Source organism: Anopheles merus, chromosome 2R, assembly GCF_017562075.2.
Source record: "Anopheles merus strain MAF chromosome 2R, AmerM5.1, whole genome shotgun sequence".
Lineage (NCBI taxonomy): Eukaryota > Metazoa > Arthropoda > Insecta > Diptera > Culicidae > Anopheles > Anopheles merus.
Window position 1 is genome coordinate 35,070,390 of NC_054082.1, and position 16,038 is coordinate 35,086,427.

General features: G+C 51.4%; 3 protein-coding genes across 5 annotated transcripts; 1 reads left to right on the forward strand and 2 right to left on the reverse strand.

Annotated features, from left to right (window-relative positions):
* Positions 1–802: 802 nt before the first annotated feature.
* Positions 803–4,787, reverse strand: LOC121588287 (nucleosome assembly protein 1-like 4). Its single transcript, XM_041906031.1, has 2 exons — positions 4,660–4,787; positions 803–3,829 (listed from the first exon to the last, which is right to left on the reverse strand). The coding sequence occupies exon 2, from the start codon at positions 3,761–3,763 to the stop codon at positions 2,537–2,539; it is 1,227 nt and encodes a 408-aa protein (XP_041761965.1). The 5' UTR covers positions 3,764–3,829; positions 4,660–4,787; the 3' UTR covers positions 803–2,536.
* Positions 4,788–5,834: 1,047 nt separating this feature from the next.
* LOC121589928 (DNA polymerase alpha catalytic subunit) lies at positions 5,835–11,249 on the reverse strand. The gene is made up of 4 exons (XM_041909198.1): positions 11,005–11,249; positions 10,712–10,915; positions 6,429–10,649; positions 5,835–6,351 (listed from the first exon to the last, which is right to left on the reverse strand). Exons 1-4 carry the CDS (start codon positions 11,018–11,020, stop codon positions 6,023–6,025), a joined length of 4,770 nt encoding a protein of 1,589 aa, XP_041765132.1. The 5' UTR covers positions 11,021–11,249; the 3' UTR covers positions 5,835–6,022.
* Positions 11,250–12,087: 838 nt separating this feature from the next.
* Positions 12,088–15,962, forward strand: LOC121589929 (heterogeneous nuclear ribonucleoprotein 27C). Of its 3 annotated transcripts, none has more exons than XM_041909200.1 (2): positions 12,088–12,184; positions 13,444–15,962. In XM_041909200.1, the coding sequence occupies exon 2, from the start codon at positions 13,726–13,728 to the stop codon at positions 14,962–14,964; it is 1,239 nt and encodes a 412-aa protein (XP_041765134.1). In that variant the 5' UTR covers positions 12,088–12,184; positions 13,444–13,725; the 3' UTR covers positions 14,965–15,962. The 3 variants fall into 3 exon arrangements, with proteins under 3 accessions (XP_041765134.1, XP_041765133.1, XP_041765135.1); XM_041909199.1 differs by having other exon boundaries at positions 12,132–12,338; XM_041909201.1 differs by lacking the exon at positions 12,088–12,184 and adding an exon at positions 12,394–12,535.
* The last annotated feature ends 76 nt before the right edge of the window (positions 15,963–16,038 follow it).

The window sequence follows — 16,038 nt, forward strand, 5'->3', positions numbered from 1 at the left end:
ATACCGAACTCCGTGTCAATCATCAATTTGCAGTTACTGCAATCAGACCTTAGTGTATGAGCATGTGTGCGTGTGTGTGTGTGTGTCACCTTTCCGTGCGTACGTGCGCTCGCTGTTCTTGGAGAAACTCTGCAGAGCAACATAGATTCGTTGATGAATAATTTAACGAAATATCGCTCTCCTGCCTTTCAAAGCACCGCCAAATCGCAGCATTTGGCATCGAAAAGGCATAATGAATTGAGGTCGTGATGAGTGATGAACCTGTGCGCAGATACATCATTAGCACTGCTACAAGGTACAGGTATGTTAAAGGAATTATTTTAATGGGTATGTGTACGGAATTCCTAGTAGTGTATAATTGGATAGTTCAGATAGGAGTGCATATGTTACGGCAGGCCGAGAGTTGCCGTGCTAAACAGTATAATGTAGCTCTACGTATGTGTAATTTCTGAGAAAACATCACATTTCTACCTTGAAGTTGTGTGTCACTGATAACTGATAAACTCATTAACTTCATGCACTTATTACATAGCCCGTAATGGTGTGATTTTAAAAACCGCTTTCAATTTCGCGCCAACGCGCTCCGATAGTGCTTACACGCGCGTGAGCGCCATCTATCGGAAACAGCATAAAAGCTTGAAAAAGCTGCCCACTGCGATGTGTTGCGATACGTTGTTACAGGCAGACCTTCTATACCATCCTTCCCTTCCTGTCGTCGCTTTTCTAATGTTTCTCCGGTTATGTTCGTTTAAATATTCGTAGCACTAGCAAAACTGAAGGAAAAGATTGCAGGAAGCGAATGTATTGTTTCACATACTTTATTATAAAAGCAGGAAGGATTTGAGCCGTTGCCGGAAAATACTGCAGAGCGCGATTGTAATTCCCCCACAAACCAACCAAAAAGCATAAAAACTTCCAACATTAAACGAGCGTTAGTGAAACTCAATGTTCGATCACATTTCTTCAGTTAAAAGCTCGCCAGCGTCGCCACCAATCGTATTTAATTATCATAGTTCTCTAACCAGTTAACATGTTTCACGCATTTTTAGCTTCGATTACACAACACCTTCATGTTCAATTGGAAAGGTGGTGGGGTTTCACAAATTAAAACACCACCGATTTTCTTCCTTTTCGATAAAACCTTTTTCACTAACTCTCTGCCAAACTTAACTGCTGCGTAACAGTTCTAGTTATCGCCATTTTCAGTTAAAATAAAAGCACACTTTTGTCGTTAAAGTAAGGAAGAGTCATTCGAAATGAAATTCCTAATTAAAATCCCCCCTGACACCACGTGTTTGCACGTGAAGTTCACCATACCATCGCCGACGCAGAGCGACGAGAGCTTGGCGGAATAAAACAGCAGTGACGCGATTCCAGATTATTACAAATAGTACCATGTTGGTGGTTATCCCGATAACATAAATACAAGTTTTTTATTAATGTATAGGTTGTTCTTTTCCTTTCGTGTAGTGTAATCCTGGCTGGTTCGAGTCGGTTCCGTTTGTTTTGTTTTCTGTTGCTGTTACAGTAGTGGAAAGGCGAGAGCAAAAGCGTTTGCCTTTTTTTTTCTTCTCTACGACAGATACAACTGCCTTCTGCTTCGATATAGGTTTAACAAATGGAATTCAAAGTACGCGAAACACACACACACACACACATTCCACACGTTCCTCCTTCTCGCTCCTGGAGGATGGCGCTCTTGGCCACAGCATTAGCATCGTCGTTTCGTGGCCGCGAACAACACGCGCGGAGGTGTGCGCATCGCTACTAAGTATGGAGTTGTGTGTTGTAGTTTAGAGTTTTGTTGTGTATGTATAGCGTATATGATGATGTAGTGTGTAGCACGGTGTGTAATAGACAACTTAACTTCGAATGAAACTTAGCATCGCTAGAGTATGTCGATTATCAGGAATACAAGATTCTTTTCCGACCAAGGTATCTATGCATGCCCGTTGCGGAATTACGACAGAATTTTGCTGTTAATCATTTTCGCTCGTTCAACCACGTTCCTTCTCTCTCCCTCGTCAAAACACGCCTGGCTCTGCTTCTTCTTGCCCCCCTAATATCCTGCACTTCGCTTTCTAAACGTTTTCCCTATCCCTTTTTTAGTCAGTACTAACTGCCACACTGCTTCCTGAAGACTTGGCCTTCCGATTTTCCCTGTTTGTGTATGCGATGATGTTGGATTTTGCTACGGCTACAACGAGTTTTGACCTCTGTGTGCGTGTATGTGTGTGTGTGTTTTTCGCTTTCAATCAAGAAAGATCGCTTAACTGAGTGCACCCAGATGTTGGCGGGGTGTGCAACGAGAACGTCAACGCTCCTAAAGTACACGACACACAGAAACAAACATAAATTGTGTTTATGATGGAGGAGCAGCACGTTTCAGACAGGACGATGATGACGACGGATCGCGCGGCTAAAATTGGTGTAGGTTGTTCTTGCTATCCATGAATTGACCCCACACACACACACTCTACACCCTTCCTGCCTTCTCTCTTCTTATCACCGCTCCGCCTCCTTCTTCTTCTCCTCCTCACTGCTGATTACATTCCGGAGGCTGCTCGCCCTTTTTGCCGCCGCCGCCCCCAGCTCCACGGCCACCCTTCGCCTTCTTCGCCCGATTGCTTGCCGCCGCCGGTGGCTTCGGCGCACTTTCCTCCTCCTCATCGTCATCGTCATCCTCCTCGTCCTCCTCATCGTCCCCATCATCCATGTCCTCGTCGTCGTCCTCCTCTTCCTCCTCCTCCTCCTCATCATCCTCGTCGTCGTCATCGTCCACCACCTCGCCGGTGTAGTACAGGACGGCCTTCGGGATGATGCGGGCGCGCAGGAAGTGTCCGACCTCGAAGTCGCGCCCGATCAGGAACTGCGTTTCCGGGTCTATCGTGTCGTCCTCCTGGACGCGGGGCGGCGAGAAGAAGTTAAAGAACGATTCCGTCGGCTGCGTCTTCATCACCATGCGCGTGGCGTTGCGCTGTTTGTGCTTCTGCTGCTTCTTGATCGTTTTCACCGTCACGTTCTTGCCCGCGTTCCAGTTGATCGGGCAGCCGGTGCACTTGAAAATTTCCGGCCCCTCGAAGCTGAACGGCTCGTCCTTGTCGATGTTGCAGCGCAGGAAGTACTTCTTCGTCAGCACCGTGTCCTTGAAGTACGGGTTCGGGTCGAAGTGGAACTCGATCACGTACGACATCGGCTCCTTCTCGTACACGATGTTCAGGTTGCGCAGGTACTCCAGCACCGGCTCGTCGTGCGGATGCACCAGCTCGGCCAGCGCTTCCGTGTTCTTGAACACCATCAGCCAGAAGTTCGGGATGCCCTGCCCGTTCGCCGGCAGCTCCTTGTGGTAGTTGAGCGCCATCTTCTTCAGCTTCTCGTTAATCTCGTCGTCCTCCTCCTCCTGCTCCTCCTCGTCCTCGCCGTCCTCCTTCTTGCGCGGTGGATCCACCCAGGCCGCCTCCTCCGGCGTCGGGTCGGCCTTGCCGGACACGATCTCCTTTCGCCGGTCGACGATCGGCTGGTAGAGCTGCTGATATTTACACTCCAGCTGGTACACCTCTTCGAAGAACTTCGCCTCCAGCTTGGTGTACTCGACCTGCAGATGCTTCAGCGCGTTCACCCGCTGCTGGGCCGCTTCCGGCAGCGACTGGATGAACTGTTTCATCATGTAGCGGCGCGAGAACGGGTCCAGGTAGCCGGGCGCATCGACAAAGTCGGGCACCTCGCACTCCGACGCGGATTCCGTCTTGGCACCGGTCGTCATGTTTGGGCGCTGTCTCTAATTTCCTATGTACGCTGCTGAGCGATCACAACGTGTGCTACCGGCAATCTGCAAAAAAAGAAGGCAAGGAAAATACAGCGTGCAAATTACACCGAACATGGCAACAAGTTCCCCAGCGCGGGGAAGTGTGAGGTGAGGAGGGCAAATTGGGTTTTCGATTGATGACTAACGCGAACCCCGCGAGCATTCACAGCAAGCAACCCATCCCATAAAAGGCAGAAGAGAGAGTGTGTGTAGAACGCACATTCTCAATTATGACGCATTAGATTTTTCCGTTCGGCTACCACATTCACACACACGGTAGGCCTTGAAGAATGTATGCAGGAACAGAAGAGGGAAAAAATACATGCATCATAGCCAAAAAGCGAGGTTAGGAATCGCAGAAACATGAGTTTTTGTTCCCAGAACCTTTCCGACCCACGGCACAGAGCAAATGAGAACAAGCTGCACCATTCTGGACAATATGTTGAGGTTCGAAATTTTAATGACGACTTGGAATAAGGCAAGAAAGAACAGGCCAAGTTCAAGTGAACAAAAAAATCATCTACCAGCACATCGAACAATCCCACCACATGGAGGAACCGTGTGCTAGAGCTGCTACAGCTAAAGCAATTATGCCGAATTTCGCACTCATCCTTCCTTGCCGCATTCCTTCACGCACCCACCCAGCCAGGCTAGCGAGAGCTAACACACGCCACAAAACAGGAACCGGAATTAGCCGGGTCGTGTCACGCTCACCACACACGCGGTTGTCGTGAAACGCACTTTCCACCCGCCTAGTAACAAAGACGGAGGAACTAACTATCCGCCACACCAGTGCACAATAGGATATATTCACCTTTAATTAAAAAAAAAAAACCCAGCCTTACAAAACGCACCTTTGTCCGATTGCTGCTACTTGCAGGGAAACGGGAGATTGCTGCTGGGACAACGGCAAAACCACACACGGGAAGAGAATTTTTACATGGAAGACAGCTTCCGACGGCACACGATGGAATGAAACGGTTCCGCTTATCCGTGCTCATGCGTCCAGCAGTGCCACGGATAACTGAACGCCCAGGGCGTAAATACTTGCGCGTTTATAGTGGCGAGCTGAACGATCTGTAGATGTGTGATATCACTTTTACGCGAAATTACACCAATATTTAGGAGATGTTTACATTGGTACACTTACTTCATCTTTAGTTATGCAAAATGAGCTGCAATTTAGTGTTGCAACGAGTTGTAAAGTGACAACGGATGGTGAAATAAACCTACGGACCAGCGTTGCTGTTTCCCGCGCAATCCGGCTGGCCCGCGTTTGACAGCCGGCCGGCAAATATTTGAATTGTTTGTTTTCATTTCATTTGCAACGGTTTTTTGTACAAACCGATTCTGTTGAAATTGTGTTATAATTTATCATGGAATATTACGTTAGAATGTTAATGTTCATTAGTTATGCAATGGTATCGGCTCACATAAAACCATAGTTGTATCATTTCTCACCTAGTATACTCCCTTTGGATATTTTTTATTCAGGAGGGACGGCTTGGCCGTATTGCTTAACTCGCTTTGGATATACAGGTGTCCCCCGAGATACGACTGTGTTTGGGACCGAAAAAAAGTCCCAACGCAAGGCGTAAGTCGAAAAAGTCGCATGTCGAATATCTGTCAATGTAAAATTTATAACCGAAGTTGAAGAGTCGAATTCTATTATATCATGTTTTTTATTTGAAATAATGTTCGATAATGTATTAATTTTACACAAAAAGTCGTTTACACGATATAGATATTCAATATCAGGTAGTTGTGGAATCTTTGGAAATGTGTGTGTAACGGTTATAAGCTCAGAAATTCAAAATATACATCAATTTCTTCTCGAAGACAACTTTTCAATGTCAAAATCAAAATCGTCGTATCTGCGAATCGTCGTAACTCGAGAGGGTCGTAACTCGGGGGACGCCTGTATAGGATATGAAAGTTCAACAACAATCCTATAGAAATATTAATATTTATTATAAAAACCAATCTGAATAATAATAAAAAAAAAGATTTGTGTGTGTATTATAGAACAGCGAATTGATTTTTATTAACTAAATCATTATTGTACTACACCATCGCCTTCGCCGCCAAAAGTGTTCTTAAATAGATAGTGAAAATTATTTGAAAATAGCCTTGTGATACCACCAGCAGCTACAAATATTACATCGCTCATCCGGACAGGGCGCACAGCACACACCCAACCACATCACCAGCATTACATTAGCTTAGATAAAGTTTCCATTGTATCAGCTTCTCGTGCAACAGCGACGTTTTCCGGTCCATCGGTTCACTCTTGACGGTATCGCCGGCTGCTGCAACATCCGCCGCATCCAACCGTTTCGCCAGCTTGGCGGCAACGTCCCGCGCCGGATACAGATACTTCACTGGTTCGCCCAGCTTTTCCGGCTGCTTGGGCGCGGGGATGGCATACTCCATGTAGAAGTTGGACAGATTGACGACACCGTACTTGGACCGCTGCTGGAACCGCTCAACGGTTTCCTTCAGCCGGTTGTACATGTTGCGAATGTCCGGCGGAAGGGCTTTCGTTACTGTAAATAGAGAAGAAAGGGCAGTTAAATATTTACACTGTTAAAAGGAGAGCTGTTGTTCCGTTCTTTTTGCTTACGTTTCGGGCTGTACTGCTCCAGATCGAACATGTAGAGATAGTAGCACAGCTGGTTGTACAGATCCGTCTCGGAGTACTGCAGCACGAGCAAACCCTTGCGGCACAGCAGACAGTACGGGTTGTTTTTGGCCGCCACGTGCGAGTACATGCGCGTGTTCGCGTTGCAGATCGGATTGTCGCACACCATCCAGCGCTGGTAGAACCGCCGTATGTCGGCCCGTACCGCCAGCGTCAGCTCGTTCACAATCGCCGGCAGGTACTGGACCGGCGCCACCGTACAAACGGCACCGCCCTCCTCGTTGGCGCACCGCTCAAACACCGACCGGTGGCGCCCACCGGCCGACGGGCGGAATCCACTGGCGACCGGATTTTTCCCCTTGCAAGCCACGCACGTAAACTCGAACCGATGGCATAGCCGGTACCGCTCCGCCGCCGTCTTGATCAGGCTCTCCCCGTCCTGATACTGGCCCCCATCGGGTCCACCGCCGCCACCACCGCCGCTCACCATCGTGCGGTACTTCTTCGGATCGAGCCCCAGGCAAAGGGCCAACCGGCACGCGTCCGTACCGTCCAGTGGCTCGCAGATGCGGAACACGACCGGATGGATCTGCTGCGCCAGATAGTACTCCACGTCCACCTTCAGCAGGTCCGCATTGGCCGGGTCGCGTATCTCGTCGATGTGGTACGCCCGCTTCATCGCCGCCGCGGACGTCCCGTCCTGGCAGATGATGTAGTTCACCATGTCGCCCCGCTTGTAGTTCCGGTTGCGCTGCTTGTTCATGCGCTGCGCAACCTGCACGTGCGGCAGCTGCCCGGCATCGCCGTACTCGTTCAGCGATCGCGTCAGCTGTTTGGTGATTTCGAGCAGCTGCAGCGACAGCGTGCCCGCGACCAGATCGTCCTTCAGCTTTTCCAGCCGCAGATGGATGTTCTCGATCCGCTCGTCCATCGGTGCGTCGGACAGGATCTGGGCGAGGATCATGTTGCCCGCCAGCACGGCAATGCGCGACCAGTCGCGCCGCACTATGTCCAGCCCCTTGAGCTCCTGCGTGCACACGAACGCACCGTCCGCCTTCTTGCTGATCGAGACGGCGGCGTACTTTTTCTTCTTCAGCAGCAGCAGATACTTGTAGATGCCGTCCACGTCCAGCTCCAGGCAGCGGTACGCCTTGTTCACGTGCTGCTTGATGCTCGCCCCGATCCGGTACACCTGCTCGTAGTCGGTAATGTTCGTGCTCACCATGATGCTGTCCGTGTCGCCGTAGATCACCTGGTAGTTCATGCGCTCCACGATCGACTTGGTGTTCATCAGGATCTCGCGCCCCTTCAGCGTGATCAGCGAGGCCAGATGCTGGGCGTAGAACCGGGACCGGGTGTACCCGAGACACCCGTACAGCGAGTTGGCCGTCAGCTTCAGCGCCATCTGCCGTATGTTGTACTGCATGGCCAGCTCGGGCGACAGGTCGGACGCCTTCATCAGCTGCTTCACGGCCCGGCGGCTTTCGACCAGCTTGCGGATCTGCCGTGGCAGGATGCCGATCTCGTTCGTCGCCAGGATCGTCGGCTCGAGCAGTGCAGTGTCCCCGTCCGGGTCCGGGCTCTCCTGGCCCTCGCCCACCGCCGGTGGTAGCACGGTCGTGAAGCAGATGTTGTACTCCTGGATGATGCTCGGGTACAGCGAGTTAAAGTCCATCAGCAGCACAAACTTGTCGTAGAAGCCCTTGATCGGGTCCAGCACCAATCCACCGGCGTATGCGGCCTTATTCTTCGGTTTGCGCTTCTCTGCGGCCGCCGCCTCCTCACCGCCCTTGCCATTCTTCTGGCCACCTCCTGCCTGGAAGCCGACCTTGTCCGGCAGGATGTAATCCTTCTCGTGGAACGCGTGCAGCAGCAAAAACTCGTTCCGCTCCGCCCTGCCCCCGTGCAGCGTACGATTCATCAAGTTGCCCGCAATCTGCGTGATCTGCAGTGCCAGCGGCAGCGCATTCAGCTCACACATCAACCGCAACGTGTAGAAGTTGTCCTGCATCGTCAGTCCCACCAGCTGGACCAAGCTGTCCGCCTGCTCGTACATGGCCGGGATCTCGTCGAGCAGCACGTCCCGCCGCTCGCCCTCGCCAATCTTCAGCACCTCCGCGCAGAGCGTGTTCAGATCGTAGCTGCGCGACCGGATCAGCTCCTCCGCCGACGTCTTCACGTCGCAGATCATGCGCCCGACGAAGAAATCGTCCACCCGCCGGCTGGCCGGGCTCTTCACCTTCAGCCGGCCGATGCGGCTCCACAGCGCCATCTTCGTCGTCATCAGCCGCTGGCAGATCAGGTCGAGCTGGAAGTCCTCCGAGTCGAACGTGACCACCAGGTCCGGATCGATCACCTGGAACGTGGACAGGAACCAGCTCAGCAGCGTCCGTTCGCTTTCGCACTTCGTCACCTTCGCCTTGCAGTCGGCCGGATTGAAGTTCAGCGGCCAGACCGTGTTGGTGGGCCGGGTCACGCCACAGTACTGCCGCGTGAACGGTGGGTTCGGGGGCGGCTGGGCGAGCGAGAAGCGATCGTTCACCAGCATCGTGATCATCACGATCTCGTTCGTGTTGTTGCGCAGCGTGCTGCGCACATTGATCGAGCAAAAGACGAGCGGCGGCGGCGTCACGGTGGCGGCCGCATCCGTCGCCAGCGTAACGCACGAAATGTCCGGCACGGTCACCTCCCGCTTGCACCAGCTCGATTTCGTTTCGCGGGGCGTCGTGTTCCGCAGCTCCATCCAGCACGGGCCCTTCACCTTCCGTTCGAGCAGAAACTGCTCCACCACGTTCGTGTTGGCGCCGAAGATGTGCGCAATCGTGCGGTAGCGCTTGTCGAGCGGCGGCGCCGCCAGCTTGGCACTGTACCGCACCTCCAGATACTCGGCCGTGACCGGCACCTGCAGCGAGCTGGTGGCGCTCGTGTAGGCGAAGCTCTTCGTCACCACCTTCGTGCGGTACTTGGTGATGTTCAGCTTGGTGCTGATATCGTTGCAGAACTCGTTGTACACGTCCAGCATGCTGACCGGGGCGCCCGTTTCGGTGTGGGTTTCGCGCGCCAGCAGATACATGCAACGGTCGACGTTCTGCACGTGCACGCAGATCGACTGGAAGTCGCGACCATTGCCCGCCGAGATGCGACCGAACAGGTACAGCTCGCCCTGGCACTTGTTCGGATCGTTCCAAGCGTCCCAGAACCAAAACTTCATCGTCTCGGTACTGCATTCGGCTTCCCCGCTCGCTTCAACGCCGGTTTCGCCCGTTTCTGTGCCACCTTTCTTACCGCCGTCCTCAATGCCGGAGAAAATGCTGTCCCACGCGTTTAGCAGATTCTTCGGGATCTCTTCCTCCTGTTCTGCTGGTTCCTTCTTATCATCCGCCTTCTTCGGACCACCTTCCGCTTGCTCCCCAACGTTCGCCATCTCAGCGAAATCATCATCCATATCATCCAGGAAGTGACTCTCCACCGTGCCACCCAACTGCTCCTGGCTGGGTGGTTCCGCTTTCACCGGTTCCTTCACCTCGTCCGTTCTCGGCTCTGGCTGGGTCATTGGTTCCTGCTTGATGGTAGGTGGAGCAGACGTTGCTGCAGTCACCACCGCCGGTTGAGGTGCCTCCTGTTTTATCAATGTTGCTGTCGTTTGTGTGGCTGGCGGCTTCTTACCCGCCGGCTTTCCCTCCGATTCGGCCATTAAATTCTTCAGCATCTCCTCGTCACTGTCCTCCTCCACCACTGCGGCCTTCTTTTCGGATCGCTTCAAATTCTTGCTCAAATTCGCCATGTAACGCTTCATCTCCTCCTCCGCCGTCAGTTCCTTCGGTTTGACCGGGGCCGTTTTTGTCGCCCTCTGCAGTGGGCGTATTTCCTTCCTGCCCGACGACGACGACGACGAACCGGTACCATTTTCCGATGATCCATCCGCCTCGCCAGCGCCCCCATTTTCCGACTTAATTTCACCCAAAATGTCCGCCAGCGCATCATCGTCCTCCACCTTTGTCTTGGGTGCCTGCTCACGGTTGAAGTAGTTTTTCAACGATTTGCGCCCAGTGACCGGTCCGCTCTGGCTGTGGCTGGCATCGTCACGAACGCGCTTCTTGCCTTTGGTTCCCTTTTTGCTTGCCGAACGGCTGCCGCTCGTCAGTGGATCCAGCTCATCTTCGTCGAATATTTCTCGTCCGTTTTCGACGTACCCGAGACCGTCTGTGCGGAAAAAGGGTCATTTAGAAAACGGGAAAAAAAACCGCATCCATCCCGCTGCTTACCATCATCCTCCACCCAGTCGTCGTGCATGCGCTCGTTGACGATTTTGGCGTACTCCTTCTCGTCCACCTCATCGTACACGTTCTCGATCTCGTCCACCTCGTACTTGTTCTTGGTGCCGACCTCCTTCACCTTCTTCAGCCGTTCCAGTGCCGCAAACCGGCCATGCTTGTCGATTCGCCTGCGCTTTGAACGCTGCTCCGATCCTAACGAACGTTTTCGCATATTAAAATACAATCAATATAATCGCAATAAATGTATCACCACATAACAACACAACACACCGACACCTTACCAGGAGAATCACACATTACGGGCTGAATGCAATGCCACCGATCGAGATGAATTCTTTCACTTGGTATTAAAGCTTCTAGTAACACTTTTTGTTTATAGGTTAAATTAGTATTTACATCGAATTACAGCCGAGAATTAGCCTACGCCACGACAAATGTTGATGAAATCGGCTCGCTGTTTTGGGTCGTGGTTCGTGACGGCTGTGTTTTGTTTTGGCGCGAAACCACTCGCGTAGGATCTCTCACAGTGTGCTGTCGAACGGGACAAAATGTTAGACAAAAATAGTACAAACATGGTGTAGTTTTTAAACAAAATTGATGAAATTTTTAAGAAAGAAAAAAAACTATGAATTGTGTAGCAGAAGATTTTATCAAAAACAATATATCACACAATGACAGCAGTTTTCGCCCTCGACTACCACTATGCGAAATGAAATTTTGCTTCCCGAGTGGGTTGAAAAATCGGAATTTTAATTATTTAAACTTGTTATAAACTCCATAAAAAACTCTTTTTTATGTACTCCGCTAAGTTGTACTTATTTACCACAATATTATATTCTAGACAGTCAAATGTATGCCAGCAAAACAATATTTACTTGTGTGTTTTTTTTGCCTTATTTTGCCACGTAGATAAATTTTTCACTTTCAAATCACATCATTTTGAACTGTTCTTTCCAAAAATTCAATAAGCTTTAATTTTTTAATTTTTGGCACAGAAATCATACAAATTTTGAGTTTGTAAAAAATTAAATCCTTCAAAACAAAATGCACGATCATTCTTGAAACGTCCCAATAAGAATTGAGTGTGGGGTTATAAACGAAACGATTTTAAATCGATTCTTTATTTTTCAAATTATTATACAACCGTACTTCTTAAAAGCATTAAAAACATTGCATTTTTCCTCATTCCTACACACCGTTGATTAAAACACGTTCCCCAAACGAAAGACTACGAAAATCACAATAAAAATGTGCCCCAAATACAGCCTGCCCTAGTGAAAATGCTATCACAATCGATTCACCTTTCGCCCGGATGACGCCGCACGAATTGTGAACGATTCGAGCGCGCGTTCGGCTCACTCGCGACAACACCGCTTTCGCCTCGTGCCCGTGCCGAATGCTCGATTCGAGCAGCTTGTACAGTGCAGCTAACCTCGAAAAGGTGAAAAGGGAAAAGCGATGGTCAGCACCATTTAATGTTATTTAGATTTCTAAGAAGTTTAATCTTTTTTAGTTTTCTAATTAGTATTTAAGGCATCTTATTAAGATTAAACCCTGAACGCTAAGCATAATTTTAATCTTTAAAACGTAAAGAAGCCGCTAGAAATACTAGAAAGTAAGTAAAACGGCCCGTGGCCGCCCGGGAAGCGAAAGAAGTGTGCCAGCGAGCCAGCCACCCCGTGTACCCGTGTACCGAAGAGGCAGCAGCGCGTGTACGTGCGTACGTATTGCTGTGTGTCGTTCGGTTTCCCCCTCCCTCTCCCGTGTCGTGGCGTATCCGGAACATGGTTCCACCGTAAGGCTGGCGAAAATGTAAGGCGTGCGGGGTTTTTTTTCGATCGGTTTTGTGTCCCCGGTGCCAGGAATGGTACTGTGGGTTATTTTTGGACCCGTTTTCGAACTGCGGAACGTGTGAATTAGCTGTAAAATTTAGCCTTTTTGGATGCTTTTGCTACCATACCACACAACCACCACCACCACCCCGTCGACATTCTCCTTGCGTGAACTTCCGTTTGTCGTCGTGATGAGTCTGCATTGTACCACCAATCTGGTACGGGTTTTGCGGGCAGTATCCCGACAATGGTTACTGTTTCGTGGCGTACCGGATGGACAAACGCCATCGGTGGTGAGCAAGGTGAGGTGGTGGTGAAATTTGGTGGAGAGCCGCTTTTCGCTGCTCTGCGCTGGTTGGGTATGGCCACGCTGCCTTTCGTTCGTCAGCATTGACGAAGAAAAAGGATGCTGGCGCTCGCAGATTGTGTCGTGATTACGTAGCTAAATGTGGGGAATTTCCCCCGGTTTTGAGTGTGACGCGGAATCGTACGCGGGTCGCCTGGTGTGCTGATGAGTGTGTTCTTCTTTCTCTTCTTCGGACGGTGCACCGTTCACTAGATGGATGCGGTTAATCACCTTCCTTTCCTTCGCATATGTATCCGACATACGCACACACACACACACACACACACGCTCACATATCGATACTCACACACATACACGCGCGCATCAACACCTACTTGGATGTGAAGATATTTTATTTTGCTTTTTTTCTTTTCTTTTTTTCTGTGCCCGTGGTGTTATTATTGTGCCATCGTGTCCTGCTCCGTGGATCGTCCATTTTGGTGTGCCGCTTCTGTCCCGGCGAAATCATCGATGGCGCTTCGGGCGATGCAAACAAACGGAACAAACGGATTCAACGGGGACCACCGCCTACGCACGTGTAGTAAGTGAATAAACATATACAAACACACACGCGCACCTCTGCAGGAGAGTGAGAGGCCCCCTCCACCCCCCAACACAAACCCCACGCAAATTCGCCGACGGTAGTGTAGGTGAGGAAGTGTGTGAGTGTGTATCCAGCCAGCATCCAGCCAGTGTGTAGCAGGTACCAGGCCAGCCTCATCACGACGTATCCCCCAGGCAACGAGGTGTATCAGCAACCGGCGCGGGCCCCTGCACGGAACCGCAACAGTGAGGGTAGCAGCAGCAGCCTCGGTGGCAGGAAGATGCATCCATCGAAAAAGATGATCCCGGCCGAACTGGATGATCATGAGAAGGGCAAGCTGTTCGTCGGCGGGCTGTCCTGGGAGACGAGCCACGAGAACCTGCAGCGCTACTTCAGCCGGTACGGCGAGGTGATCGACTGCGTGGTGATGAAGAACAACGAGACCGGCCGGTCGCGCGGGTTCGGCTTCGTGACGTTTGCCGATCCGGAGAACGTGGAGCGGGCGCTCGAGAACGGGCCGCACACGCTGGACGGGCGCACGATCGATCCGAAGCCGTGCAATCCGCGCTCGCAGCACAAGCCGAAGCGCACCGGCGGCTACCCGAAGGTGTTCCTCGGCGGGCTGCCGCCCAACATCACCGAGACGGATCTGCGCTCGTTCTTCTGCCGGTACGGCACCGTCATGGAGGTGGTGATCATGTACGACCAGGAGAAGAAGAAGTCGCGCGGCTTCGGCTTCCTGTCGTTCGAGAACGAGAGCGCGGTCGAGCGTGCGACGACGGACCACTTCGTGCACATCAGCGGCAAGCAGGTGGAGGTGAAGAAGGCGGAACCGCGCGACGGCAATCAGAACAACAGCAACAGCATGAACACCGACTCGTACCAGTGGGGCTCGCCGCAGGCGCCCCCGATGGGCAACGGGCAGATGGGCGGACCGCCGATCAACATGCAGTCGAACATGATCCAGGGCTACCAGGGCTGGGGCACGTCCCAGCCCCAGCAGGGCTACGGCGGGTACGGGGCCGGTGCGGCCGGCGCCGCCAACGCGTACCAGAGCTGGGGAGCGCCGCCGCCACCGCAGCAGTGGGGCAACTACAATGCCACGCCGCAGCAAACGCAGGGCTACGGTGGGTACGACATGTACAACAACTCGGGCGCCGGTAGCGCCGGCGGGTACGGGTCCGGCAACTGGAACTCGTGGAACATGCCGCCGAACACGGCCGGCTCGGCCGCTGGCTCGACCGCGGACATGTACACGCGCCCCCAGTCCGGCCCGACCGCCGGTCCGGGCGCCTCGGCCGGCCCGACTAGCGGTGGCCCGTCCAAGCCGGGCTCGGAGTACGGTGGCGGTTCGGCCGCGTACGGTGGTGGTGCGGCTGCTGCGGCGGCTGCCGCTGCCGCCGCTACCGCCGGCTACAACTACTACCAGAGCGACCAGAACACGTACAACAACCGGCCGCGCTCGGTGTACGGTGCCGGCAGTGATGCGACCTCCCAGCCGCCCTACCAGGCGTTCTAGATGGGCGAGCGGATTGACGCTTCCGACGTTGCTGCTGGCCGTTTGGCGGGCATGGAACGCCCATCGTTGGCAGCAGGAGGATACGCGTTTGGTGGGCCCGTTCGCGGAGCAAGCGTCCAAGCGCCACTTCCAGCAGCAGCAGCATCAGCAGCAGCATCGGTGCTCAATCGTGGTCAGCGTTTACTGTAAGGAGGATCAATAAGAAAATAGAGAGCACACACACACACACGCACCCATTTTTTGGCGTCCTATAAATTACACGAATCGAATGGAAAGGAACAAAAAGAAAAAAAACGAAAACAGGAAGCATTAGAAAGCATCAGCGCAGTGTAACAGCAACAATAGAATCAGCATCATGTGCATACACAGCAACATACAGATATAAAAAACACCCTCTGTAAATCGGTTTAGTAGAGTGGAGTGGAACGGGCCTCAGCGTCGAGCAAGGTGTCGGAATTCCATCAGGATTTTAGCAGAAGTAAGCACCCATACGGTAGATAAGAGGAAAACTAAACAAAAAAAATATGACGATCATGATGATGGTGGAACTTTCCGATGAATTGTTTCATAACACACTGGCTGCTTGGGAAACTCACTCATACATATACAACAAGCTAAAAGTGTGGAGGGGGTGGACAGACGTCGTATTCATTCAATTACAAGATAGAGCATGGAGTATATACAGCAGCAACAAACTCTATACATTATAAATAATTATATATACATATAACAAGAAGAAAAGAAAACAAAACAAAGGTAAATTCATATAAAGAAGATGAGGGATTCTAATAAGGTGAGCAACAAAAAAAAAAGAAAAGAAAACACAGAAAAACAAAAAAGGATGCTTAGCAAAGATTATAAAAACAAGTAACTCTAGTACTACTATTATAAACAACAAGAACAACCACATCCATATTGCATATAAATGTTCGCAAACACAAAACACACACACACACAGAACACACTACAATCCTCCCCATAAAAAAAATGCTGGTGAATAAGAAGCAGAGCAAAAAACACAACACAAACGGAGAAAAAGATAGATAGAGCGATGAACGATATGCGTAGGAAAGC

What these genes read in the sequence shown, in the direction of transcription:
- LOC121588287 (XM_041906031.1), bottom strand. Translation starts at nt 3,763, where the DNA reads ATGACGACCGGTGCCAAGACGGAATCCGCGTCGGAGTGCGAGGTGCCC.
- LOC121589928 (XM_041909198.1), bottom strand. An exon ending in CGACTGGGTGGAGGATGATG is followed by an intron (nt 10,650 to 10,711) that starts GTAAGCAGCGGG and finishes TTTTCCGCACAG; the next exon opens with ACGGTCTCGGGTACGTCGAA. An exon ending in GGAGCAGTACAGCCCGAAAC is followed by an intron (nt 6,352 to 6,428) that starts GTAAGCAAAAAG and finishes CTCTATTTACAG; the next exon opens with TAACGAAAGCCCTTCCGCCG.
- LOC121589929 (XM_041909200.1), top strand. Translation starts at nt 13,726, where the DNA reads ATGCATCCATCGAAAAAGATGATCCCGGCCGAACTGGATGATCATGAG.